Below are 26,244 nucleotides of genomic sequence, written 5' to 3'. Positions count from 1 at the left end.
GCAAAGGAAGTAACCTGTTCAAGTTAATATTTGAGTTTGTTCCTGTTACGTATTTTTCTTCTGATGTGCTTAACATATGGAACTGGTTTGGAAAGATGAATAGAGTCATTTGGTAGGCTTGGAGAATGCTGGAGACATTCCAGAGGAAGGGGAGCAACAGGAGGTAACATAGAAGTAGGACAGGTGGTGGTTTATACTGATGGGAGTGAAAACCAGGAAATCAGCCTGGATTTCTGTTCTAGGTGTTATACTCAGTGGAAACACGTTGCTAATATTACTTAAGGTTTTTAAGGTTCACTCACTGTAGCTTCCCAAAGAAGACGGCAGGACTATTTTCCAAGATCAGTTGAGATCAGGCACGTTCAGGGTGGTATGGCTGTAGACTACAGGACTGTTTTCCACAAAGCATATACTAATGTCTGTTTCCAACACCTAGTGGCTTTATATTATGGGGTTTACAAATAGTAAGTCCTATACAAGCCTAGCTAAAAACAGTAGGAAAACTTAGGAGGTCTCTGATCAGAGATTAATATGAACGTGATGTTTGGAGGAAGCTTAATCTGGCTGATGTTTGTAGATAAGTCAGCTTTACTTTCTAATTGCTAACAGTGCTTTTTATGTTTATATGTATAGAAGAGTACTTTTTCTAGCATCAGAGCTTGTGTCCCATGGTCCTTTATAGCTGTAGACTTATTTCTCTGACTAAGCCTCTATAACAGTCATTACATTTGAGGTAAGAAGTTCCTATTGATACGTCCATTTGAATAGCTAGCTTTGGTTTCACTCACCACTGACTTCAGCATAATATAATCCTTCATTTGGTAACAGTTGACTCTTTGGGTGGAATTTGTTTGACTCATACATTTTTGGAATTAAAGAGAATCTAGCTTGGTAGTTTTTAAACTATCTTAATTGCGGTCTTCAGAGGAATCTCAGGGCCAGTTCTCCAACAACTGGAACACCCTAAGGGCTAAGCCCAGGCCCAGATCCCAGGCCCAGCCCTTTAGATTTTCCATTCCAGCAATCCTGCTTTGATCCCTTGTAAAGGTTAGGTTCTATATAAGACAGCAGTTGAAGAGAGGGTGCTGCAGCTAGCAGAGCTTGAAACCACTGATCTGGCTAGCATTTGTCCCACTCTGACAGATTAGGAGCTTGAGGATTAACAATTGTGACTGAAGGTCACACACCAAGATAGTAGAACTGATGAACACAGCACGAAGACCCCTAAGCTCACCCCCTGCCAGCATGCCTCTACCTTATCACAGCTGCTCCTGTTTTTGTTAAAACTTCACCCATTCCTAGTTCCATGAAAGAGGAGGAGGCCGGGTTGAGAGGATCACTTGAGTCCAGAAGCTCAAGGCCGCAGTGAACTGTGATTGCACCACTGCCCTCCAGCCTGGGTGACAGAGTGAGAACCTATCTTAAAAAAAAAGAGCGTTCATATTTAGTATTTTGTGACTGTTCTTCCTTCAATAAGAAAAAAATTGACCTTCAAGTTGGCCTGGTTAACTTCCTCTTCTTTCGCTTCTCTGTAACATTTTAGTGGTGAAATTTTTCCACAAGAAAATACATTGCCTAAACCTTGGGAGTTTCCGTTTTCCTTCTTTGGCTCAGCATTCCCTTTGCTCTATTTGAGGGCATACAAGCAAGAGTCATGGCTCAGGAACTCTGTTTTCTGGCCTCAGAAAAATTTGAGACACTGTTATTACTCCCCAGATAATTTTAGCGTCTTCCATCAGCTGCCTGCCCCACAGCTGAGCATTAGTGAGCAGTTGCAAGATCAAATTCCTTATGTAGGCCGGACAGGGTGGCTCACGCCTGTAATCCCCAGCACTTTGGGAGGCCAAGGCAGGCGGATCACGAGGTCAGGAGATCAAGACCATCCTGGCTAACATGGTGAAACCCTGTCTCTACTAAAAAATAGAAAAAATTAAGGCTGGGCGTGGTGGCTCCAGCCTGTAATCCCAGCACTTTGGGAGGCCGAGACGGGCGGATCACGAGGTCAGGAGATCGAGACCATCCTGGCTAACATGGTGAAACCCTGTCTCTACTAAAATACAAAAAACTAGCCAGGTGAGATGGTGGGCGCCTGTAGTCCCAGCTACTGGGGAGGCTGAGGCAGGAGAATGGCATGAACCCGGGAGGCGGAGCTTGCGGTGAGCTGAGATCCGGCCACTGCACTCCAGCCTGGGCGACAGAGCGAGCCGCCCTCTCAAAAAAAAAAAAATAGAAAAAGTTAGCCGATAGGCCGGGCGCGGTGGCTCAAGCCTGTAATCCCAGCACTTTGGGAGGCCGAGACGGGTGGATCACGAGGTCAGGAGATCGAGACCATCCTGGCTAACACGGTGAAACCCCGTCTCTACTAAAAAATACAAAAAAACTAGCCGGGTGAGGTGGCGGGCGCCTGTAGTCCCAGCTACTTGGGAGGCTGAGGCAGGAGAATGGCGTAAACCCAGGAGGCGGAGCTTGCAGTGAGCTGAGATCTGGCCACTGCACTCCAGCCTGGGCGACAGAGCAATACTCTGTCTCAAAAAAAAAAAAAAAGAAAAAGAAAAAATTAGCCGGGCGTGGTGGCGGGTGCCTGTAGTCCCAGCTACTGAGGAAGGAGAATGGCGTGAACCTGGGAGGCAGAGTTTGCAGTGAGCCAAGATCGTGCCACTGCACTCCAGCCTGGGCGACAGAGCAAGACTCCATCTCAAAAAAAAAAAAAAAAAAATCTAGGAAGGAAAGAGGAACAAGATTTTAATTACAGAAATTTTATTGCAAATGTTTTATTTTCTCAAATTTGAATCTTCAAAATGGTGCCACCATTTTTTGTCCTTCACATTTTGTGTCAGAAGAATGCTAGTTGCTGTAAGGGCCTCTGAGAAAAGTCTGAGGCCTGAACACTGAATTCAGAAGTATTGAGCCTCAGTCTTGTGGCAATCTAAGAGTACAAAATATAAAAGTACCAAGGATTGAACTTGGAAGAAAGTGGTGGTGTAGAGCCTTTCTCCCTGTTACCTACTATTTAGCAGGAACTTCATTACAAATAAAAGGTGGGGATATTTGAGTAGGGGTTTGAGAACAGGATTGAAGACAGCCTTTGGTGTATACACCTGCTCTTACAGATGCCTCCATGCTAAAAGGACAGGGCCAAAGATGAGAAGTATTTTGATTTTTTTTTTAAATCTATGTTTCTGTTAGACACTAAAGGGAAGGGAACCTCTGAGCTTATTTACTCAACTAACCACAATGTAAATACCTTGCCTTGGAGAACAGTTGACTAAATATAAACCTGTCTGCCAATTGGTTCTAGTTTTCATATATTGTATTATTGCTGTAATATACTGTAGATGATTATCCAAGGGGTGTGGAAACGCAAGTTCAAGGCCAGTTCTAAGTTCCTTTTTATAATAGCTACAATCCACTGTATCCCTGAATTCTCACTTTTAAGGAATCTCTTAGACAGATATGTAAGTACAAGTGGGAAAAATATACGTGCAAGGACATTCACCAAAGCATTATTTGCAATGGTGAAAAACTGGAAACAATCCAAATGCCCATTAAAGGAATATGGGTGAATTAATTATAATGAAAAAGGATTGCCAAGATTACCAGACACTTCTGTGTTGCTAAATCAAAGGGATGTTTCTTGTTCTTTATCTTACATGAACTCTCACCACTTTTTCCCTCCCACATTTTTGCTTCTCTTGGCTTCTCTGGAAGTCTCATCATTTTCCTCCTCCCTCTCTGTCTCTTCCTTGTCAGTCTCTCTTATCTGTTCTGACTGCTGAAATGTTAGAGTCTCCAGGACTGAGTTCCAGGCATCTTCTCACACTACACACTCTTTGCAGATGTCATCTACTCCTGTGGCTTTAATACAATCCGTGGGCACATAAGTCCTGAATGCGTACAACTAGCTCAGAGCTTTCTTCTGAGCTCTGGACACATGCATCTCATCACTGCTCCCACCAAATGGATGTTTTCGTTAACATGGCTAACATTGAACTCTTGATCTTCCCCGTTTCCAAATTTGCTCTTCCTTCACAATTCCGCATCCCAGGAAGCATTACTTCCATTGACTCAGCTGCCAGAAACCTAGGAATCATTCTCTCTTCCCCGTCTCATTACCACCCTACTGATTCTTCTTCGAAATGTATCTCAAATCTATTCACTTGTCTTTATCTCTGCAGCCCAGCCAGCATTATCTCTCATTAATGCCACCTCCATTCTCAGCCCCTTCCAGTCCATTCTCCACACTCCAGAGCACTCTTTTAAAAACACGAATTGAATCAGTGACCATCCTACCATTAAATTCAAAATCCTCAGCATGACCTGCATGGCTCACCCCTGCTTCCCGCCTCATCGCCTGCCCTTTTGCCTCTCAGCGAGCTTCTGCCACACCGGAGTTCTTTGTGTACCCTATACACTTGAGACACTTTCTTGCCTTGAGGCCTTTGCGCATGGTGTTTTTCTGTTCCTGGAATGCTTTCCTCCCTTCTTTTTGTCTGGCTAACTTCATCTGGTCAAACTTCACGTCTCAGCCTATAGCCTACACGTTTCAGCGAGGCACTCCTTTTAAAAATTATTTTATTTTATTTTATTTTGAGATAGAGTCTCACTCTGTTGCCCAGGCTGGAGTGCAGTGGCGCCATCAGGGATCATTGCATCCTCAAATTCCTGGGCTCAGGTGATCCTCCCACCTCAGCCCCTTAAGTAACTGGGACTACAGGCGCATGCCACCAAGCCCTGCTAATTTTTTTTTTTTTTTTTTTTTTTTTTTGTAGAGATGGGGTCTCGCCATGTTGCCCAGGCTGTTCTCAAACTCCCGGGCTCAAGTGATTGGCCTGCCTTGGCCTCCCAAAGTGCTGGGATCACAGGCTTGAGCCATCGCACTTGTCCATTTGTTTTTAACTGACAAATCATAATTTTACATAATTATGGGGTCCAATGCGATGGTTTTTTGTTTGTTTGTTTGTTTGTTTGTTTGTTTGTTTGTTTGAGATGGAGTCTCGCTCTGTCGCCCAGGCTGGAGTGCAGTGGCCGGATCTCAGCTCACTGCAAGCTCCGCCTCCCAGGTTCACGCCATTCTCCTGCCTCAGCCTCCCAAGTAGCTGGGACTACAGGCGCCCGCCACCTCACCCGGCTAGTTTTTTGTATTTTTTAGTAGAGACGGGGTTTCACCGTATTAGCCAGGATGGTCTCGATCTCCTGACCTCGTGATCCGCCCGTCTCGGCCTCCCAAAGTGCTGGGATTACAGGCTTGAGCCACCGCGCCCGGCCTTTTGTTTGTTTTTTGAGAGAGTCTTGCTTTATCACCCAGGCTGGAGTACAGTGGCGCTATCTTGGCTCACTGCAACTTCCACTTACCAGGTTCAAGCGATCCTCCCGCCTCAGTCTCCCGAGTAGCCGAAACTACAGGTGCACACCAACGTGCCTGGTGGCTAATTTTTGTGTTTTTAATAGAGACAGGGTTTCTCCATGTTGCCCAGGCCAGTCTTGAACTCCTGGCCTCAAATGATCCACTTGCCTCAGCTTCCCAACATGCTGGGATTACAGGCATGAACTACCACATCTGGCCAAAGTGATGTTTTAATACATGAATACATTGTGGAATTATCAAATCAGGCTAATTAATATAAGTAGGCTTTCCTTGATTCCGTCTTCCTTTCTCAATTGTGTTCCTTTGCTATTTAATAATACCCTGTTCTTTTTTTTCCAAAGGACTTACCATTGTGTGTGTATGTGTATGTATGTATATTTGTGTGCTTCTGTTTTTAGTGTCTAAACTGTAAGCGTCTGAGAGCAGATATTATGTCTGTTTTGGTTATTTCTTTCATTACTTTTTCTCTAGTGCTTGGAACATAGTAGACAGCGATAAGTATTTCTTGAATTAAAATGTCAGCTTCTCTGAATTTCTCTCTGAAATGGAGAAAGGGAGAAGCAGAATAGTATGTATTACATTATCTCATTTTTGTTACTTTAAAACTCAAATATGAGTTGCAAATATTTTCTCCCACTCCATGGGACATTTTTACTTTGTTGATAATGTTCCTTTTTTTTTTTCTTCATGAGACAGAGACTCACTCTATCGCCCAGGCTGGAGGGCAGTGGTGCAATCTTGGCTCATTGCAACCTCCACCTCCCAGGTTCAAGCGATTCTCCTGCCTCAGCCTCCTCAGTAGCTGGAGTTACAGGTGCCTACCACCACGTCCAGCTAATTTTTGTATTTTTAGTAGAGACGGGGTTTCACCATGTTGTCCAGGCTGGTCTTGAACTCCTGACCTCAAGTGATCCACCCACCTCGGCCTCTCAAAGTGCTGGGATTACAGTCATGAGACACTACACTCGGCCTGTTGATAGTGTCCTTTGATGCGCAAAAGTTTTTTTGTTTTTGTTTGTTTTGTTTTGTTTTTTTGAGACACAGTCTTGCCCTGTTGCCAAGGCTGGAGTATAGTGGCATAATCTAGGCTCACTGCAACCTCCGCCTCCCGGGTTCAAATGATTCAGCAGCCTCAGCCTCCCGAGTAACTGGGATTACAGGTGCCCACCACCACACCCAGCTAATTTTTGTGTTTTTAGTAGCGACAAGGTTTCATCATGTTGGCCAGGCTGGTTTTGAACTCCTGACCTCACGTGATCCGCCCACCTTGTCCTCCAAAGTGCTGAAATTACAGGCATGAGCCACTACGCCAACCCTCAGAAAAGTTTTTAATTTTGTTGAAGTCTAGTTTATTTTTTCTTTTGTGCCTGTGCTTTTGGTGTTGTATTCCAATGAGGCATTACCAAATCTTGTAATGATGAGATGATCAAAAGATAATAAAAAATTAAAATAAGATAAAAAATAAGAAAAACAAAAATAAGAAAGAAAAATGACAAAAAATAAATTTCAAAAAATCATTGCCAAATCCAATGTCGTGAGACTTTTTCCCTATGTTTCAACCAAGAGTTTTATAGTTTTAGCTTTTATAGTTAGGTCTTTGATCCATTTGACTTAATTTTTGTATATGGTAGTCCAATTTCATTTTTTTGCATGTGGCTATCCAGTTTTCCCAGCACCATTTGTTGAAAAGATTTTACTTTCCCCACTGGATGGTCTTGGCACTCTTGTCAAAAAATTATTTGACCATACATGTAACGGTTTATTTCTGGGCTGTGTGTTCTATTCCATTGGTCTATATATCTGTGTTTATGCTGGTACCATACTGTTTTGTTTTAACTGTGGTAAAATACACAGTATATAACATAAAATTTACCATTTTAACCACTTTCTTTTTTTTTTTTTTTTTTTTTTGAGACCGAGTCTCACTCTGTTGCCCAGGCTGGAGTGCGGTGGTGTGATCTCAGCTTACTGCAGTCTCCACCTCCTGGGTTCAAAGGATTCTCATGCCTCAGCCTCTCAAGTAGCTGGGACTACAGGCATGAGCCACCATGCCCAACTAATCTTTATATTTTTAGTAGAGACGGGGTTTCACCATGTTGGCCAGGCTGGTCTTGAACTCCTGACCTCAGGAGATCCACCCGCCTTGGCCTCCCAAAGTGCTGGGATTATAGGCATGAGCCACTGTACCTGGCCAACCACTTTTAAGAATACGGTTCAGTGGCATTAAGTACATTCATATTATTGTACGATCACTACCACCTTCCCTTTTCATTATACATATACATTATAATTTACCACTCCTCTGCTAATGGACATTCAGGTTGTTCTCAGTCTTTTACTGTTATATTTAATGCTATGATAAATAATCTAATATGAAAATTTTTTTTGGTGTATCTATAGGATAAATTCTGGGAGCAGAAAGAATTGGTAAATTATAACATTTGTGCTTTTATAATTTTGGCAAATATTAAAGAAGGCGTAGACAAAATGCCTTCTATAAAGATTTTACCAATTTACCTTCCCACCAACAATGTAAGACAGAACCTGTTTCCCCATACCCTCACCAATGTCCCATATTAGCCTTTTTTGTTTGTTTATTTGTTTGTTTTATACAGAAGTTCAGTGGCATAGTCACAGCTCACTGCAGCCTCAAACTCCTAACCTCAAGCAGTCCTATCACCTCCACTTCCCAAAGCAGTGGGATTACAAGCATGAGCCACCCAACCCAACTGCATATTAGCTGTGTGCATTGTGTGTACGCACACACGTGTGTGTGTGCGTGGTTTTAAGGAGCAGAGAGTGTTTGTTAGGCAAGAAAGAAGGAAAAAGAAGCTTCCCTATACAGAGACAGAGGGAGAAGGACTCCAAGCTGAGAAAGGGAACCCCCTGCATATTAGCTTTTTAAGAAAATCTTTTCTGGCCAGATGCAGTGGCTCATGCCTGTAATCCCAGCACTTTGGGAGGCTGAGGCAGGCAGATCACCTGAGGTCAGGAGTTGGAGACCAGTCTGGCCAACATGGTGAAACCTCGTCTCTACTAAAAATATAAAAAAATTAGCTGGGTGTGGTGGTGCACACCTGTAATCCCAGCTACTTGGGAGGCTGAGGCAGGAGAATCACTTGAACCTGGGAGGCGGAGGTTGCAGTGAGCTGAGATCGCACCACTACACTCCAGCCTGGGTGACAGAGTAAGACTCCATCTCAAAAAAAAAAAAAAAAAGAAAAAAGAAAATATTTTCCTATTTGATAGGTAAAATGTTCTTAGCATTGTTTGAATTTGCATTTTGAGGTTGAACATCTTTTCTGTTTAAGAGCCATGAGACGTTCTTTTTGTGAACTGTATGTTTTTCTTTTTGTTTTTTTGAGACGGAATGTGGCTCTGTCACCCAGGCTGGAGTGCAGTGGTGCAGTCTTGGCTCATTGCAACCTCCATCTCCCGGGTTCAGGCGATTCTCGTGCCTCAATCTCTCTGGTAGCTGGAATTTCAGGTGCCTGCCACCACGCCCGGCTAATTTTTGTATGTTTAGTAGAGACAGGGTTTTGCCAGGTTGGTGGGGCTGGTTTCCAACTCCTGACCTCACATGATCCACCCACCTCCATCTCCCAAAGTGCTGGGATTACAGGCGTGAGACACCGCACCCAGCCGTGAACTGTATGTTTATATCTGCCTTTTTATTTATTCAGTTGTCATTTCCCTGTTGATTAGTAGTTATTTATATTCTAGGGAAATTAATTTTTTTCTGTAATATAAGTTGCAAATATATTTTCAGCTTGTCAATTGAATATAGCAGTTCTAATCCCACTTTCTTCCTAGTTATGGTCAATGAAGTGCCAGAAATTTTTGGTAGTCCTTTTACCCTACCCTATTAGAGAGTTCTGCTCAATTGCAGAGCAATATCTACATGGTGACTGAGATGCTTGTTAATATCTGACTATTAAAATTAGACAGTGATAGGATTGGGGGCTGGGCATGGTGGCTCACACCTGTAATCCCAGCACTTTGGGAGGCCAGGGCTGGTGGATCACTTGAGGTCAGGAGTTCGAGACCAGCCTGGCAAACTTGGTGAAACCCATCTCTACTAAAAAAACAAAAATTAGCTGGGCATGGCAGCGCATACCTGTAATCCCAGCTACTCAGGAGAATCACTCGATCACTCGAACCCGGGAGACAGAGGTTGCAGTGAGCCGAGATTACGCCACTATACTCCAGCCTAGGGGACTGAGCAGGACTCTTCAAAAAAAAAAAAAAAAGTGATAGAATTGGAAGACCCTTTATGTAATACTCTTTCTTGGCTGGGCATGGTGGCTCACACCTGTAATTTCAACACTTTGAGAGACTGAGACAGGAGGATCACTTGAGCTCAGAAGTTTGAGACCAGCTCAGCTTGGGCAACACAGCACGACCCTATATCTACTAAAAAAATTTTTTTTAAGTTAGTCGGGTATGATGGTAGATGTCTTTAGTCCCAGCTTCTTGCAAGGCTGAGGTGGAAGGATTGCTTGAGTCCTGGAGATAAAGGCTGTTTTTTTTTTTTTTTTTTTTTTTTTTTGAGACAGGGTCTCACTCTGTAGCTCAGGCTAGAGTACAGTGGCGTGATCGTAGCTCACTGCAGCCTCAACCTCCTTGGCTCAAGGAATCCTCCTATCTCAGCCTCCCAAGTCACTGGGACTACAAGCGTGCACCACACCTAGCTAATTTTTGTATTTTTTGTAGAGACAGGGTTTTACTGTGTTACCCATCTGGTCTCGAACTTCTGGGTTCAAGTGATCAGCCCACCTCGGCCTCCCAAAGTGCTGGGATTACAGGTGTGAGCTATGGCACCAGGCCTGAGGCTGCTTTTTTTCTTCTTCTCTTACCTTCTACTCCAAATGCCGCCTTGTGAATTCTGAAATTCTACCTTTAGGCAGAGGACAGTGCTCTTTGAACAGGGCCCTTTTCTGAGGTGGGGCTCACTGAGATCTGCTAATGCAGGCCCAAGGAGAGGCACACAATGGTGATTCTCCATGTGATGGTGCTGACTTCAGTGCATGACTCAGAGGCCTGGAGGAAGCCAGGTTAAGGTTGTTCTGGGGCCAGGCTTGGTGACTCATGCCTGTAATCCCAGCACTTTGGGAGGCCAAGGCAGGCATATCTCTTGAGGCCAGGAGTTCGAGACAAGCCTGGTCAACATGGTGAAACCCTGTCTCTACTAAAAATGCAAAAATTAGCCAGGTGTGGTGGGGCATGCCTGTAATCCCAGCTACTCGGGAGGCCGGGAGATGAGAATCACTTGAATCGGGAAGCAGAGGTTGCAGTGAGCTGAGATCACACCACTGCACTCCAGCCTGGGTAACAGAGCAAGACTCTGTCTCAAAAAAAAAGGTTGTTCTGGGTGGTCTGGAGATTTGTGCAGCTTGGACCTGCACAAATCTCCGGACCATTTAGCCTTTAAATGGAGAAAACCTGTTCCTCCTTGAAAAGGACTTTAATTTTTTTCTCAGAGGTCTTCCAATCCAAGTAATAAAAATAACAAAATGATAAAAGTAATAACAAATAATTATTTATGAAATCTAAGATGTCATCAACTATAGGCTGTGCCACTATTTTTGCATCTCTAAGAAAAACTGCTCATTAAACTGATCAGTGCTTATCACAAACTTTTCTCACATATCACTCTTGTACATATGTAAAATAATTTTTCCTTAAATGCCAAGCATAATGTAATCTTTTAAAAGACATTTTAAAGTGGCATTTAAAACATATAATAATAGCTGGGTGCAGTGGCTCAAGCCTGTAATCCCAGCACTTTGGAAGGCTGAGGCAGGTGGATCACATGAGATCAGGAGTTTGAGACCAGCCTGGCCAACATGGTGAAACCCTGTCTTTAGTAAAAAATACAAAAATTAGCCAGGCATGGTGGTACATGCCTGTAATCTTAGCTACTTAACAGGCTGGGGTAGGAGAATGCTTGAACCCGGGAAGCAGAGATTACAGTGAGCCGAGATTGTGCCATTGCACTCCAGCTGGGCAACAAGAGTGAAAGTCTGCCTCAAACAAAACAAAACAAAACAAAACAAAACTATGTAGTACCATGAAATACTTTTAACTGAGTTAAAATGACAATATCAATAACTTATACTAAATTCAACATGTACAGGCAATGTGACTATCTCTCAAGATTAGAACAATTGTAAGATATCAGAGGCATAAATATGGGAGGGGAAATGTATATATTGGGATTAATGCATTGCTGTATGGACTTAACTAATTTCAAAATGTTTTTACACATGTGATTACATTTAATCTTCCCAGCAATCCTGAAAGTAGATTGTAACTACTTTCTAGATAAGGAAACTGAGACTTAGAGAGATTAAGTCACTTGCCAGAGATCACAGTTAATAAGCAGCAAAACTGGGGCTTAAAGCCTGGACTTTCTGTTCTATGCAATTGTTTCAGCATTTGACCTTATCCACTGGGATCTTGCTGTTATATCAGAGCAGATGACTGGAATAGCTGCAGGAAGTGAGGTCTGCTCTGATTTACAGCTTCTTCTGATAGAGTTGTTAAAAGCAACTGCTGGCAGAAATAGGTATGCAGACTGTTTTTTTGGGTTTGCTTGCTTGTTTGTTTTGAGTCTTGCTCTGTCACCTGGGCTAGAGTGTAACGGCGTGATCTCAGCTCACTGCAACCTCCACCTCGTGGGTTTGAGCGATTCTCGTGCTTCAGCCCCCCAGGTAGCTGGGATTATAGGTGTGCGTCACCATGCCTGGCTGATTTTTGTATTTTTAGTAGAGATGGGGTTTCACCATGCTGGCCAGGCTGGTCTTAAACTCCCAACCTCAGGCGATCCACCTGCCTCAGCCTCCCAAAGTGCTGGGATTACAGGTGTGAGCCACTTCACCCAGCCCAGAACTGGTTTTCTTAAAGATTGAAAGTGGCTGGGGGGCAGGGCCTGGTGGCTCACACCTGTAATCCCAGCATCTGGGGAGGCCGAGGCCAACAGATCACTTAAGCTTAGGAGTTTGAGACCGGCCTGGTCAACATGGTGAAACCCTGTCTCTACGAAAAATACGAAAAATTAGCCATGTGTTGGTGTGCACCTGTGGTCCCAGCTACTCAGGAGGATGAGGTGGTGGGATCACTTGAGCCCTGGAGGTGGAGGTTGCAGTGCGACAAGATCAAACTACTGAACTTCAGCCTGGGTGACAAAGAGAAGTCCCATCTCAAAAAAAAAAAAGAAAAAAAAAGGAAGTGGCTGGGGTGATGGCTCACGCCTGTAATCTCAATACTTTAGGAGGCCGAAGCATGAGGATCACTTTAGCTCAGGAGTTTGAGACCAGCCTAGGCAACATGGCAAGACCCCATCTCTACAAAAATTTTTAAAAATCCAGGTGTGGTGGTGTGCACTTATATAGTCCCAGCCACTCAGGAGGCTGAGACAGGAAGTTCGCTTGAGCCCGGGAGGTCAAGGCTGCAGTGAACTATGATGAACCATGGTTGTACCACTGTATTCCAGCCTGAGCAACAGAGTGAGACCCTGTCTCAAAAAAAAAAAAAAAAAAAAAAAAAAAGCTGGGCACACACTTTGGGAGGCCGAGGCAGGTGGATCACTTGAGGTCAGGAGTTCAAGACCAGCCTGGCCAACATGGTAAAACCCCATCTCTACTAAAACTACAAAAATTAGCTGAGCATGGTGGTGGGTGCCTGTAATCCCATCTGCTCTGGAGGCTGAGACAGGAGAATCGCTTGAACCCGGGAGGTAGAAGTTGCAGTGAGCCGAGATCACACCACTGCACTGAAGCCTGGGCAACAAGAGTGAGACTTCATCTCAAAAAAAGATAAAAAAATTGAAAGAGTAAAAATATAAGTTTAATTTGAGACATTCTTTCCCCTGCTTCTCTGAAGGTACCAGAAAGCAGCTGAAGAAACAAACATGGAGAAGAAGAGAACTGTAAGTATTCAGAAATTCCAGGGCACGTGGCACTTCTTGAGCGGAACTGTGTGGCCAGGCCACCTGCAGCCTCTGTGGGGCTTGGGTTCTGTGTCAGCTGAGTGGACATTTGTGCCAGCTGGTGTGATCTGTGAGCCATTTGCTCAGGACAGCTTGATTCAGTGCAGGGAATCTTATTTTTTCACTGCGTTTCTCCTTTTGAACCACTTTTTCTTTCCTGTGTTGAGTGAAGGACAAGAGACCAAGCGCTTGCCTGAGGTTAGTAAAATGGCTTCTTCTCAAATGAGAACACAGGGTTTCCTAGGTAGTCTTCCTTTTTTCCGCATCAGACAATCAGAACTTCTACATCTGTGCATTTAAATGGTAGTAGCTGTGCAGCTGTTCTCATCTTCTGGGTTTTTTGTTTAAAGCAAACTTCTTGACCCAATCTAGTCAGCAAGTTTCCTAGCTGCAGGATCTATCAAAGACAAAAACCTCCAGAATAAACTCTCTGCTTTTACCCATTCTCTAGTCTCCGTGCTTGCTAATTTCCAGTGAGGCTGAACAATACATGTCTTTTGAAATTTTGCTTGATTTAATCTTGTGAGGAAGAAAACTCATATGTTTGGGCAATAATTCCTTAATTTGGATGGCATTACAAAAACATCCTCCTGGCAGTTTTCAGTACCTAACCTATTTAAACTAGTGCATAATGTGTCCCTGTAAATTTGTTCTCTCTATGGCTGAGGTCCTTGACTTAATTTTCCTGTAATTAAAAAAATGGATCTCCTCTGGTGCATTATAAGAAAAAACTACCATTACTTTACTCAACTGCTGATTTCTTCCCTCTTGCCTCTGTCTGTCCCCCCCACTACTTGCTCCTTTCTTTCTTCCCTCCCTTCCCTCTCATCCATTTAACAAGTTTTCACTGAGCACCTACTACATGCCAAGCACAGACTACATCCCAGCCCTTGTGGAATTTACATTCTAGTGCAAAAGACAGACAATAAAGAAATTGTGTCAGTATGGCCAGGCACGGTGGCTCATGCCTATAATCCCAGCACTTTGGGAGCCCGAGGCAGGCAGATCACCTGAAGTTAGGAGTTGGGAGACCAGTCTGGCCAAGATGGTGAAACCTTGTCTCTACTAAAAATACAAAAATTAACTGAGTGTGGTGGCGCATGCCTGTAATCCCAGCTACTCTGGAGGCTGAGGCAGGAGAATCAATTGAACCCGAGAGGCAGAGATTGCAGTAAGCCGAGATCGCACCACTGCACTCCAGCCTGGGTGACAGAGTGAGACTCTGTCTCAAAAAAAATTTTTTTTAATTAAAAAAAGAAATTGTGTCAGTAGTGATTAGTGCTGTGGAACAGCATGACGCAGGTAAGGAGGATAGAGTCTAGGGTGGTCAATGAAGGCCTGTGATGAGGAAACGGTTGAGCAGAGATTTGAGGACATGAGCCAGGGAGAAGAGTCAGGCAGAAGGAAACACTTGTGCGAATGTCCTCAGGCAAGAACGGTCTTGGTGTGTTTGAGGAATACAAAGAGAAAGGTCAAATGGTGTCATTGTAAAGACCTGGGCTTTAACTCTGAATGCAAGGAGGCCTTTGGAGAGGGTTTATATGCAAAGGAGTGATGTGGTCTGACTTAAATTTTTAAAAAGAAGGAAGAGAAGGCTCTAATCCCAGCACTTTAGGAGGCCGAGGTGGGAGGATCACAGGAGGCTGAGGCGGGAGGATCGCTTGAGGCCAGGAGTTCAAGACTAGCCTGGGCAAACTAGTGAGACCCTGTCTCTTTATTTTTTAAATGTAAAAAAATAGAAGGAAGAGAATGTAGAGGAACAATAATGGCAGAACAATGGAGACCAATTAAGAGACAATTATAATGATTTAGACCAGGTATACTATGGTTTGGACTAGAGTAGTAGCAGTATAGGTGTTGAGAAGTGGTCAGGATGTATGTTGAAGGTAGAGAGAAATAAGAATCAAGAATGGCAGCAGTGGCTCTACCACAGTGGCTTGTGTCTGTAATCCCAGAACTTTGGGAGGTCAGGGCAGGAGGATCACTTGAGGTAAGGAATTCAAGACCAGCCTGGGCAATATAGCAGACCCCATCTCTATTATAAAAAAATAAATAAATAAAAGAATAGCAACAGTGTTTTCGGCTGAAACACAATTAAGTTAAAATACCATTAATTGAGACGGGGAAGACTACAGTAAAGCAGATTTAGAGAGGGAGAAATAGTAGAAGCTCAGTTTTGCACATGTAAACTGTAACATGTTTTATTAAGACATCCAAATGGAAATGTCAGTAGGAACTTGGATACTATATAAAAATCTGGAATTGGAAGAGATGCCTGCTGCGGATAAAATGGACTTGTGTCAAAGTGTCAGTGGTACTTAAAGCTTTTTTTAAGCTTTGAGGTGCCTGAGATGAGGTAGGAAGTGAGTGTAGACAGAGAAGTGGTCTCATGACTTAGCTCAGGGGCACCTTGGCGTTTAAAGGTTGGAGATATAAGGAGTAACTAGCAGAGGAAACAAGTGCCAGAAGCCAAGTGAAGAAAGTGTTTCTAGAAGGAGAGTTAACAGAATCAAACACACAGATAAGCTGAGAACTGACCATCAGATTTGGCAACATGAAGGTCACTGGTCATCTCGTGTTATTTGGGAGTGGTGGAATAGAGGCCTGAATTGGACTAGGTTCAAGACAGTGGGATGAGAGAAGTTGACCCCATGAGTATAGACAGTCATCATGGAGCATCTCTTATGTTCCAGCTCCTGAGGACACAAGAAGAATGAGATGTATTCTCTGCCTCCAAGGGACTGTTTAGAATTTGGAAAATAGAATTATAATCCAGGTGTGATAAGTACCATATCAAATAAATAGAATGGGCTGGGGGAGAATTTAGGAGGGACCTGAACTGTGCCACATCTAGGAAGGCTTCCCAGAAGAGGCAGTGCCTGACTCAACCCTAAAGGACCAAGAGGAATTAGCTAAGCAGAGGCGACAGGGAGCGGCAGAGGCTTTGTGTTCTAGACGGAGGAAGCAGCGCATGCACAGCATGAAGGCATAAGAGAACAGGCCTACTTGACAGATGAAAAGATGATTGTCGCATTCACCAAGATAGAGAATTCAAGAAAAGAAACAGGTTAGAGAATGAGGAGTGAAGGGAAGAAAGGGAAGACTTCAGGCCGGGTGCAGTGGCTCACATCTGTAATCCTGGCACTTTGGGAGGCTGAGGCAGATGGATCACCTGAGGTCAGGAGTTCGAGACCAGCTTGGCCAACATGGTGAAACCCCATCTCTACTAAAAATACAAAAAAATTAGCCAGACATGGTAGTGCACACCTGTAATTCCAGCTACTCGGGAGACTGAGGCAGGAGAATCGCTTGAACCCAGGAGGCGGAGGCTGTGGTGAGCCAAGATTGAACTACTGCACTCCAGCCTGGGTGACAGAGCAAGACTCCATCTCAAAAAAAAAAAAAAAAGAAAGAAAGAAAGAAAGAAAAAGAAAAAAGAAAGGGAAGACTTCAACCTTAATCAAGGAGGAGTTTAGGATGCCTCTAGCACTTCCAGGTAGAATTGGTAGAAAAGGAGAGATATCTGTCTAGAGATAAGTTCTATAACTCTGTCTATATAGATACATAGTATATAGATCTATCTATATATTTGTTGATGTTATAATCTATATGGTGGGTGAAATCAGGATGGATAACATCATATGCAGAGAATATGTAATGTAAGCAAAACAGAGGACCTAAGACAAAAACGCTGAGGGACCCCACCATATAAGGGAAGGACAGAGGAGGGGAAATCTGTAAAAAAAAAAAAAAAAAAAAGAAAGAAAAGAAAAAGAATTACTAAATTATGAAACTGAGTAGTGGCCAGATAAATGAGAACAAAACTTCTTTTTTTTTTGAGATGGAGTCTTGTTCTTTTGCCAGGCTGGAAGGCAGTGGCATGATCTTGGCTCACTGCAACCTCCGCCTCCTGGGTTCAAGCAATTCTCCTGCCTCAGCCTCCCAAGTAGCTGAGACTACAGGCGCATGCCAACGTGCCCACCTAATTTTTGTATTTTTAATAGAGACAAGGTTTCACCATATTGGCCAGGATGGTCTCGATCTCTTGACTTCGTGATCCGCCCGCCTCGGCCTCCCAAAGTGCTGGGATTACAGATGTGAGCCACTGCGCCCAATGAAATCTTTTTTTTCATTATTGTTTTTTTCTACACCCTTCTTGCATCTCAAAATGGGAAGAAATCTAAGAAAAAGGGGTATCACAGAAAAGTTGGAAGCAGTTTTTACAAGGGAGAGTGGTCAAATGCTATAGTGAGATCAAATAAAGCAGAAGCCTCCAGTGCATTTAGCAGTTGAGGTAAGTGGACATGAATAGGTATTTAAAGAAGAGGACGGGTATGGTGGCTCACACCTGTGATCCCCACACTTTGGGAGGCTGAGGTGGGAGGATCACTTGAGCCTGGGAGTTTGAGCCTGGGCAACATAGTGAGACCCCTCTCTGTAAAAATTTTAAAAATTTAGCTGGACGTGGTGGCATGGGCCTGTGGTCCCAGATACTTGGGAGGCAGAGGTGGGAGGATCACTTGAGCCCAGGAGGTCAAGGCTGCAGTGAGTCGTGATCATGCCACTGCACTCTAGCATGGGCAATAGAGCAAGACCTTGTCTCAAAAATAAATAAATAAATAAATAAATAAATAAATAAATAAATAAATAAAATAGATAACAAAGAAGTAACTATGTGAAAAAATACTTAGCCTCACTGATGATCAGATAAATGTAAATTAAAGTAATAATGAGATATAAATTGTAATCTAAATAGCTGGCAAATAATTTTGAACGATACAGATATTAATCAGTAGGGGAATGGTAATTGCATATAGAGTATAATATACTATCTGGTTGTTAAGATTTTGGCCAGGCATGGCAGCTTACACCTGTAATCCCAGCACTTTGGGAGGCCAAGGCAGGTAGAACACCTGAGGGAGGTCAGGACCAGCCTGGCCAACATGGTGAGACCCTGTCTCTACTAATAATACAAAAATTAGCCGGCATGGTAGTACATTCCTGTAAGTCCAGCTACTTGAGAGGCTGAGGTAAGAGAATTGCTGCAACCTGGGAGGCAGAGGTTGCAGTGAACTGAGATCGTGCCACTACACTCTAGCCTGGGTGACAGAGTGAGACTCCGTCTCAAAAAAAAAAAAAAAAAAAAAGATTGAAGATTTTATGTATGGGCATGAAAATACATCAAAAGCACATTAAGTGATTAAATGCAAAGTGTAGAACAGTAAGTGCAGTATGATTTTGTACAAAAAAATACATATAGTGTACAAAATAGAAAAGAATGAGAACATATATACCATATAAACTGTCAGGAGTGGGTATCTAGTTTGGGAAAAGTGGGGAGTCAAGTAGGGAAAATGGCATGTATTGTAGCATCTATTCATGTCATGTACATATTTCTATATTGATTGAAAGTTTTCCCCCCAACAAGTTATTACTTTTGTAATTGAGAAAAATAATAAATTAAAAATAAGATAATGTTATGAACATATTAAAGAGACAGTTGGGGCTGAGCACAGTGGCTCATGCCTGTAATCCCAGCACTTCGGGAGGCTGAGGCAGGCAGATCACCCGAGGTTGGGAGTTCGAGACCAGCCTGGCCAACATGGAGAAACCCCATCTCTACTAAAAATACAGCATTAGCCAGGCATGGTGGTACATGCCTGTAATCCCAGCTACTTGGGAGACTGAGGCATGAGAATTGCTTTAACCCGGTAGGCGGAGGTTGCAGTGAGCCAAAATCATGCCATTGCACTCCAGCCTGTGCAACAAGAGCGAAACTCCATCTCAAAAAAAAAAAAAAAAAAAATATATATATATATATATATATATATATATATATATATAGCCAGGCATGCTGACATACACCTGTAGTCCTAACTACTCAGGAGGCTGAGGTGGGAGGATCACTTAAGCCCAGGAAGTCAAACAGCTGCAGTGAGCTATGATTATGCCGCTGCGTTTCATCCTGGGTGACAAAGCGAGACCCTGTCTCTAAAAAAATTGAAATGGGATCATGCTGTCTTATAATTTGCTTTCTTCATTCAAAAGTATCCTATGAGCATCTTTTCATGTCAATAAGTATACTTTGATCACACGATATATATCTGAGAAAAAACAGTGTCCAGTTACCAAGGCAAAGTGATTGTCAGGGCTCCTGTGTGGTTACAGTAAGGGCAGGTGAAGTCAGAGACCTAGATGACTCATCCATTGTGTAGCACGAGACCTTATAGAGCCAAGAGTGCTGCTGGCAGTTAGGGTAGAACCAGCTTCTGGAGCTGTTTTGTAATTCTCTCTTTTCCAGCAAGAAAACTTTTTAAGCTTCTTATATCTCTGATCCATACATTCTTCCCCCAATGGATCATTTTTGTAAACTAAAATGTAAACACTAGAATCAAGCAGTTGTTCTACAATTTTTTTTTCAAGCCTTGTTGCTACTTGATGAAGTGGCTCTCAGGGTATATTCAGAAGAGTAATAGGGTGAGAGACTTAATTCCCAAAATAGCTGCTAATCCTGTTTAATTCCTAGGTTGTTTGTCCTTTCTTTCTTAGTTGAAAGACCGGTGAGTAACAGACTACAGGAGAGAAGGTATTGGAGTTTGCAGTTTGTTGGGAAGGTGGTGCTGTTCAATTTACTTAGGAGTACAGTCCTTTAAAAGTACGGGACATGGCCGGGCGCGGTGGCTCAAGCCTGTAATCCCAGCACTTTGGGAGGCCGAGATGGGCGGATCACGAGGTCAGGAGATCGAGACCATCCTGGCTAACACGGTGAAACCCCGTCTCTACTAAAAATACAAAAAACTAGCCGGGCGATGTGGCGGGCGCCTGTAGTCCCAGCTACTCCGGAGGCTGAGGCAGGAGAATGGCGTAAACCCGGGAGGCGGAGCTTGCAGTGAGCTGAGATCCGGCCACAGCACTCCAGCCCCGGCGACATAGCAAGACTCTGTCTCAAAAAAAAAAAAAAAAAAAAAAAAAAAAGTACGGGACATTTAATTTTCTTTTTCTTTTTTTTTTTTTGAGATAGAGTCTCGCTCTGTCACCCAGTACAGTGGAGCAATTTGGGCTCACTGCAACATCTGCCTCCCGGGTTCAAGTGATTCTCCTGCCTCAGCCTCCCAAGTAGCTGGGACTACAGGCGCTTGCCACCACGCCCGGCTAATTTTTGTATTTTTAGTAGAGACACGGTTTCACCATGTTGGCCAGGCTGATCTCGAACTCCTGACCTCAGGTGATCCACCTGCCTCAGCCTCCCAAAGTGCTGGGATTATAGGTGTGAGCCACTGTGCCCAGCCGGGACATTTAATTTTCGACAAGCGTGTTTCCTCTATTGTGGAACAACAGTAACAATTTCCAGGATGTTTTCAGTCTGTTTATATGTATAAATTAATTCCATGTTTGGCCCTGGTGAAAGTGAACTCTCTTAGATATGTAAATATGTGTCCTTTGATAATCTGAGTGATTGGTGATGGTATTTGCATTTGAAGCCTGCATATTTTACAAACAAAGGATCTGTAAAACAGTGAATTTCTTGATAACTGAGTTTTTGTTTTTTTGGGTTTTTTTTGGTTGGGGGATGGAGTCTCACTCTGTCACCCAGGCTGGAGTATAGTGGCACAGCCTTAGCTCACTGCAACCTCCACTTCCCAGATTCAAGCGATTCTCTAGCCTCAGCCTATCGAGTGACTGGGACTACAGGCGCACACCACTGCAGCCAGTTTTTTGTATTTTTTTTTAGAGACGGGGATTTCACCATGTTGGTCAGGCTGGTCTCGAACTCCTGACCTCGTGATCCGCCCGCCTTGGCCTCCCAAAGTGCTGGGATTACAGGCGTGAGCCACCGTGCCCAGCCCCGATAACTGAGAATTTATACACAGATAAACTTGTAGAGAAGAGCAGGGAAAAAAAAAAAAAAGATTAAATTCTTATGTAAAAATAAAATTTGACTGTTCATATGCATGTAAATTATGTCAGATATAACTAAATATTTATGCAAATACTTGGAAAACTCTGGGGACTTCTCCAGGGTTCTACAAATAGTTTCAATCCTTGCTGCCACTATCCATAATTAATGGTATTGTATAGTTTCAGCTATCCTATATTTTTGTCTTATTTAAAAGAAAAAACCAGCAGAATTTACCATGTTATTTTATGGCAGGTAATGATGAACTTTGCTAATGTGTAGTTACAGCGTTTCAAGCACTTGTATTTTGCTTTTTCTTTCTTGTTTTTTTCCCCATTAATCTTTGGGTAAAAATCTCTTGTCTCTCATGTAACTATCATTAGAGCTGGGCTTGCCTTTCTTCTCATTTTGTCCTTATAAGGCCATCCTGTTTTATCACTTCCTGCTTCAGCTCCTGACTTTTTCTCTCTTCCCCTCTCCCTCTCCCTCTCCCTCTCCCTCTCCCTCTCCCGGGTGGATGCTTTCTCCATGTGGCAGGGCTGTAACTGTTCACAGCTGTCTGAAACAGCAGTGGACCAGGAGCAGCTTGGAGTTTTAACTTTCATTTTACAAAGAACAACATGTTTGAATGTTTCAACAGGCAAGTTATAACTGGCACCTACTTCTTGTTCTTCTAGAACACCGAAAATCTCTCCCAGCACTTTAGAAGGGGGACCCTGACTGTGTTAAAGAAGAAGTGGGAGAACCCAGGGCTGGGAGCAGAGTCTCACACAGACTCTCTACGGAACAGCAGCACTGAGATTAGGCACAGAGCGGACCATCCTCCTGCTGAAGTGACAAGCCACGCTGCTTCTGGAGCCAAAGCTGACCAAGAGGAACAAATCCACCCCAGATCTAGATTCAGGTCACCTCCTGAAGCCCTCGTTCAGGGTCGATATCCCCACATCAAGGACAGTGAGGATCTTAAAGACCACTCAACAGAAAGTAAAAAAATGGAAAATTGTCTAGGAGAATCCAGGCATGAAGTAGAAAAATCAGAAATCAGTGAAAACACAGAAGCTTCAGGCAAAATAGAGAAATATAATATTCCGCTGAACAGGCTTAAGATGATGTTTGAGAAAGGTGAACCAACTCAAACGAAGGTAAGAATTGGGTGGGTTTGAAACTTGAGAAAGCCAATTCAAGTACTAAACAAAGCTGTTTTTCCAATCTAGCCATTTTGAGTAGAGGCAAATATGTGGTCAGTATGTCTTTTGATTCCAGTTAGATAAGTTAATACGTCTCAAATGAATTATTTACATAGATGCTAAGATTTGTGAATCTCTGACCCAATTTCATGTTAAATCAAGTTCACACTGGGATTCAAATTGGTATCTAGAAATGAAGAGCGTTTAATACCGATTAGATTATGTGTTTTTGTACACTTGCCCTTTTAAATTGTCTTCCTGCGTTCTTTATCATTTGTAGCTCTGGGGGTGGAATTACTGCCGAATAGCTCTCTGCTTGGACACAGCTGCAGACTGAGTGTTAAGGCCAGAGTTTAACATTAAGACTGAGGCTTACTTGTCTCTGCTAGCTGAATCCCTTCTCTTCTTCTCAACTTCCTCATCTGTGCCTTCCAACAAATGTTTTCTGTCAGCTAAAATCCTCTCCCAGGCAAAATCAATGAAGATAGCCAGACTAGCTATAGCTTTCGGGAGTTTTGACTTGCAAATACACGGGGTTGCGTTTTCCTACAACTGCTAATGAAATTTGATCCTTCATGTGGATTGCAGACCTCGTCCCCAGAGGGAATTACTTAACTAGAAAATGAGTTACATATGCTGGTGATTTATAACACAATCCAGAGGCCACGAAGCTGGTAAATTTTTCCAGTTTTCTCATACTTTCCTATATATCTGGCTTTGTACATCGGGATGGTTCGTTACAACAGTCGTTATAATGAAATAAACAGACCTGATGGGAAGCAAAGCCATCCCTACTCTAGATTCCACCTAGATGGGAAAGCTGGATTTTTTTAAGCTAAATATTTGGCCCAAATCCCTGTGTTTGGAAAGTGATATAATAATATGAAGCATTCTTTCTGAGATAAAAAATAACTCATCCCGTAGTCTTCAGTTATGTTAGGTGTGATATTGTCAATCCCTTCCCATAACTTGCAATGTCAGTTCTTTTCTGCTTAGAATTATGAAAGTTCTTGAATGTTTGGGGGTCATGTTTGAAGTTGTATGAGTTTTTGACGATTTGTAAAGCTAGAACACTTTTCTGTGCATGAGCGTTAGCTCTGCTTTAACAGTGAAACCAGTTGGCAAGAGATGTAACCACAAAGCAGTTTTATAACTTTTCTTAACTCTCTTCCCTCTCAAGTTTTTAGACCTTTAGTCCTGCCAACTCCTTCTTTCCCCTTTATGGTTTTAATTTAATTTTTTTTATTTAAATAGAAGAAGAATTTTAAGTGGAAGGAAAAAATGTCAGAAATCCTAAATAGAGAGGAAGGGGCTTTGTTGTGACTCAAAGCACCATTGTAAGTCTCCTCCTCCCAGACCCTGCTAGGAACAGGACAGCTGATGTCATGCCAGTACACACAATGTAGATTCAGTGCAAAAGGCTGCTTGCATGTTGAAACTGGCCAAAGGTAGGAAATGACTGGGACTGTAGCAGACAAAAATGCTGATTATGTGTAAGGATATGGTGAGACACTTTTTCTCATAAATATCTAGTGAGATATGGGTCAGAACAAGCCTCTCTTTCTAAGCCTGCTTGGAGAGGAGAAAAACTTTCCATATAAGATCCTACTAGGCCAGGCGTGGTGGCTCGTGCCTGTAATCCCAGCATTTTGGGAGGCAGAGGTTAGGGGATCACTTGTGTCCAGGAGTTTGAGACCAGCCTGGCCAACATGGTGAAATCCCGTCTCCACTAAAAATACAAAAGTTAGCCGGACATGGTGGCCTGTGCCGGTAGTCCCAGCTACTTGGGAGGCTGAGGCAGGAGAATGACTTGAACCTGGGAGGTGGAGGATGCAATGAGCCAAGATCATGCCACTGCACTCCAGCCTGGGCAACAGAGTGAGACTCTGTCTCAAAAAATATATGAAAATAAAAATAGAGATCCTACTAGATGGCTGATAGCACTGGACGACCAGATTGATTGCTAAAGCTATAGGAAGATGGAAGAGCTTGGGCACAGTGGCTTACATCTGTAATCCCAGAATTTAGGGAGGCCCAAGGCAGGAGGATTGCTTGTGCCAAGGAATTTGAGACGAGCCTGGGCAATATAGCCAGATCTCATCTCTACTAAAAATTTAAAATTAGCCAGATGTGGTGGTATGCACCGATAGTCCCAGCTACTTAGGAGGCTGAGGCGGAAGATTGCTTGAGCATGAGATTTGAGGTTGCAGTGAGCCATGATCACTACTGCACTCCAGCCTGGGCAACACAGTAAGATCCCTGTCCCTTAAAAACAAGAAGAAGAAGATGGAAGAGACGTAAGATTCACCTGGGCTTCTAGGTTTCATTGCTTTTTTTGTGCCAGTTTTAATTTCCTGATTTGTCACTTAATGGACTGCTAAGGGAGTGGAAAACACAGCCACCCTTGGTTTTATTGCTGTTTCTAAATAAGCATCATTGTCCATACTGAAAGCAGTCTAGATTTTATTTATTTATTTATTTATTTATTTTTGAGACAGTCTCTCTCTGTTACTCAGCCTGGTGTGCAATGGCATGATCTTGGCTTACTGCAACCTCCACCTCCCAAATTCAAGTAATTCTCCTGCTTCAGCCTCCCAAATAGCTGGGATTACAGGCGCCCACCACCACGCCCAGCTAATTTTTGTATGTTTAGTAGAGACGGAGTTTCATCATATTGGTCAGGCTGGTCTCGAACTCCTGACCTCAGGTGATCTGCCTGCCTCGGCCTCCCAAAGTGCTGGGATTACAGGCATGAACCACCATGCCCAGCCTCAGTCTAGATTATTTTTAACAGTTCTGTCAGGTATTCTATAGTCTGAGCTCAACCTATCTGTATAGTCTCATAGCCAATCTTATACTCAAACTTTGGAATACTCATCCCCCAATTGCTACTTTTTGAATCTTTTATTCTTAATATTTCATGTTTTAATTTCAGTGTGTTTATACTTTTGAAAGGAGACCAGAACATAGTAGACTTTGTAGAGAAAGACCAGTTTTACCTAGGTGCCAAAGGAAGAATTAAACTGCTGTTATTGTTTGAAATGCTTTTTTTTTTTTTTTTTTTTTAATGGAGATAGGTCTTAACTCTTGCCCAGGTTGGAGGATTGCAGTGGTACAGTTATGGCTCACTGCAGCCTTGACTCTCCTGCCTCAGCCTCCCAAATAGTTGGGGCCACAGGTGTGCACCACCACTCTCAGCTAATTTTTAAAATTTTTTATGGAGACAGGGTTTCACTGTGTTGCCCAGACTATTTTAAACTCCTGGGCTCAAGTGATCCTCCTGCGTTGGCCTCCCAGGCTGGTGAGATTACAGGCATGAGCCACCACACCCAGCCTGAAATTCTTAAAGGATGAGAGTGTCAATGACAGGCGCCTTGGCATCATTGTGCCTAACCTGGGAGACAGGGAAGAAGCACGCCATGGGAAGTGTTTACACTTGGGGACAACTGTGCTAAGTATTGTGGAGCCCATAGCCTTGAGGTAGATGGCGACTTTGCCTTTTTTCTTGAACTGTCTTGCAGAATGTGGATTTGAAGTAAATGGTCTTGAAGCACTCATTTAGTCACCCTCAAATTAAGATATTTACTTCATTGCTTCATCTTTCTTGGGCCTGCACCTCCAAGATGACAAAGAAAAGAAGAAACAGTGGTCATGCCGAAGAGGGCCGCAACCAGGTGTATGCTATTCACTGCAGCCTATTTGCTGCATGAACTGTGCCCATTGTGTGCCCAATGGCAAGACTATTAAGAAATTCATCATTTGAAACGTAGAGGCTGCAACAGTCAGCGATATTTCTGAAGTGAGC

At 43.2% G+C, this 26,244-nt stretch overlaps 1 protein-coding gene across 3 annotated transcripts in view; it reads left to right on the top strand.

Moving 5' to 3' along the window:
- Positions 1–26,244, top strand: part of LIMA1 (LIM domain and actin binding 1) — a 101,445-nt gene that overhangs the window by 37,498 nt on the left and 37,703 nt on the right. For 2 of the 3 annotated variants that reach the window (XM_023211156.1, XM_023211155.1), the window contains exons 3-4: positions 13,250–13,295; positions 21,930–22,394. In XM_023211156.1, the coding sequence (XP_023066924.1) occupies positions 13,250–13,295; positions 21,930–22,394 (511 nt within the window). Of the gene's footprint in view, positions 1–13,249; positions 13,296–21,663; positions 22,395–26,244 lie in introns of those variants that run through there. The other variant, XM_023211157.1, reaches the window with a different exon arrangement.

Source organism: Piliocolobus tephrosceles, chromosome 10 (genome assembly GCF_002776525.5).
Source record: "Piliocolobus tephrosceles isolate RC106 chromosome 10, ASM277652v3, whole genome shotgun sequence".
In the NCBI taxonomy this organism is placed as follows: domain Eukaryota; kingdom Metazoa; phylum Chordata; class Mammalia; order Primates; family Cercopithecidae; genus Piliocolobus; species Piliocolobus tephrosceles.
Note: the sequence above shows the minus strand (reverse complement) of the source record. Positions and strands in the feature narration are given on the sequence as shown.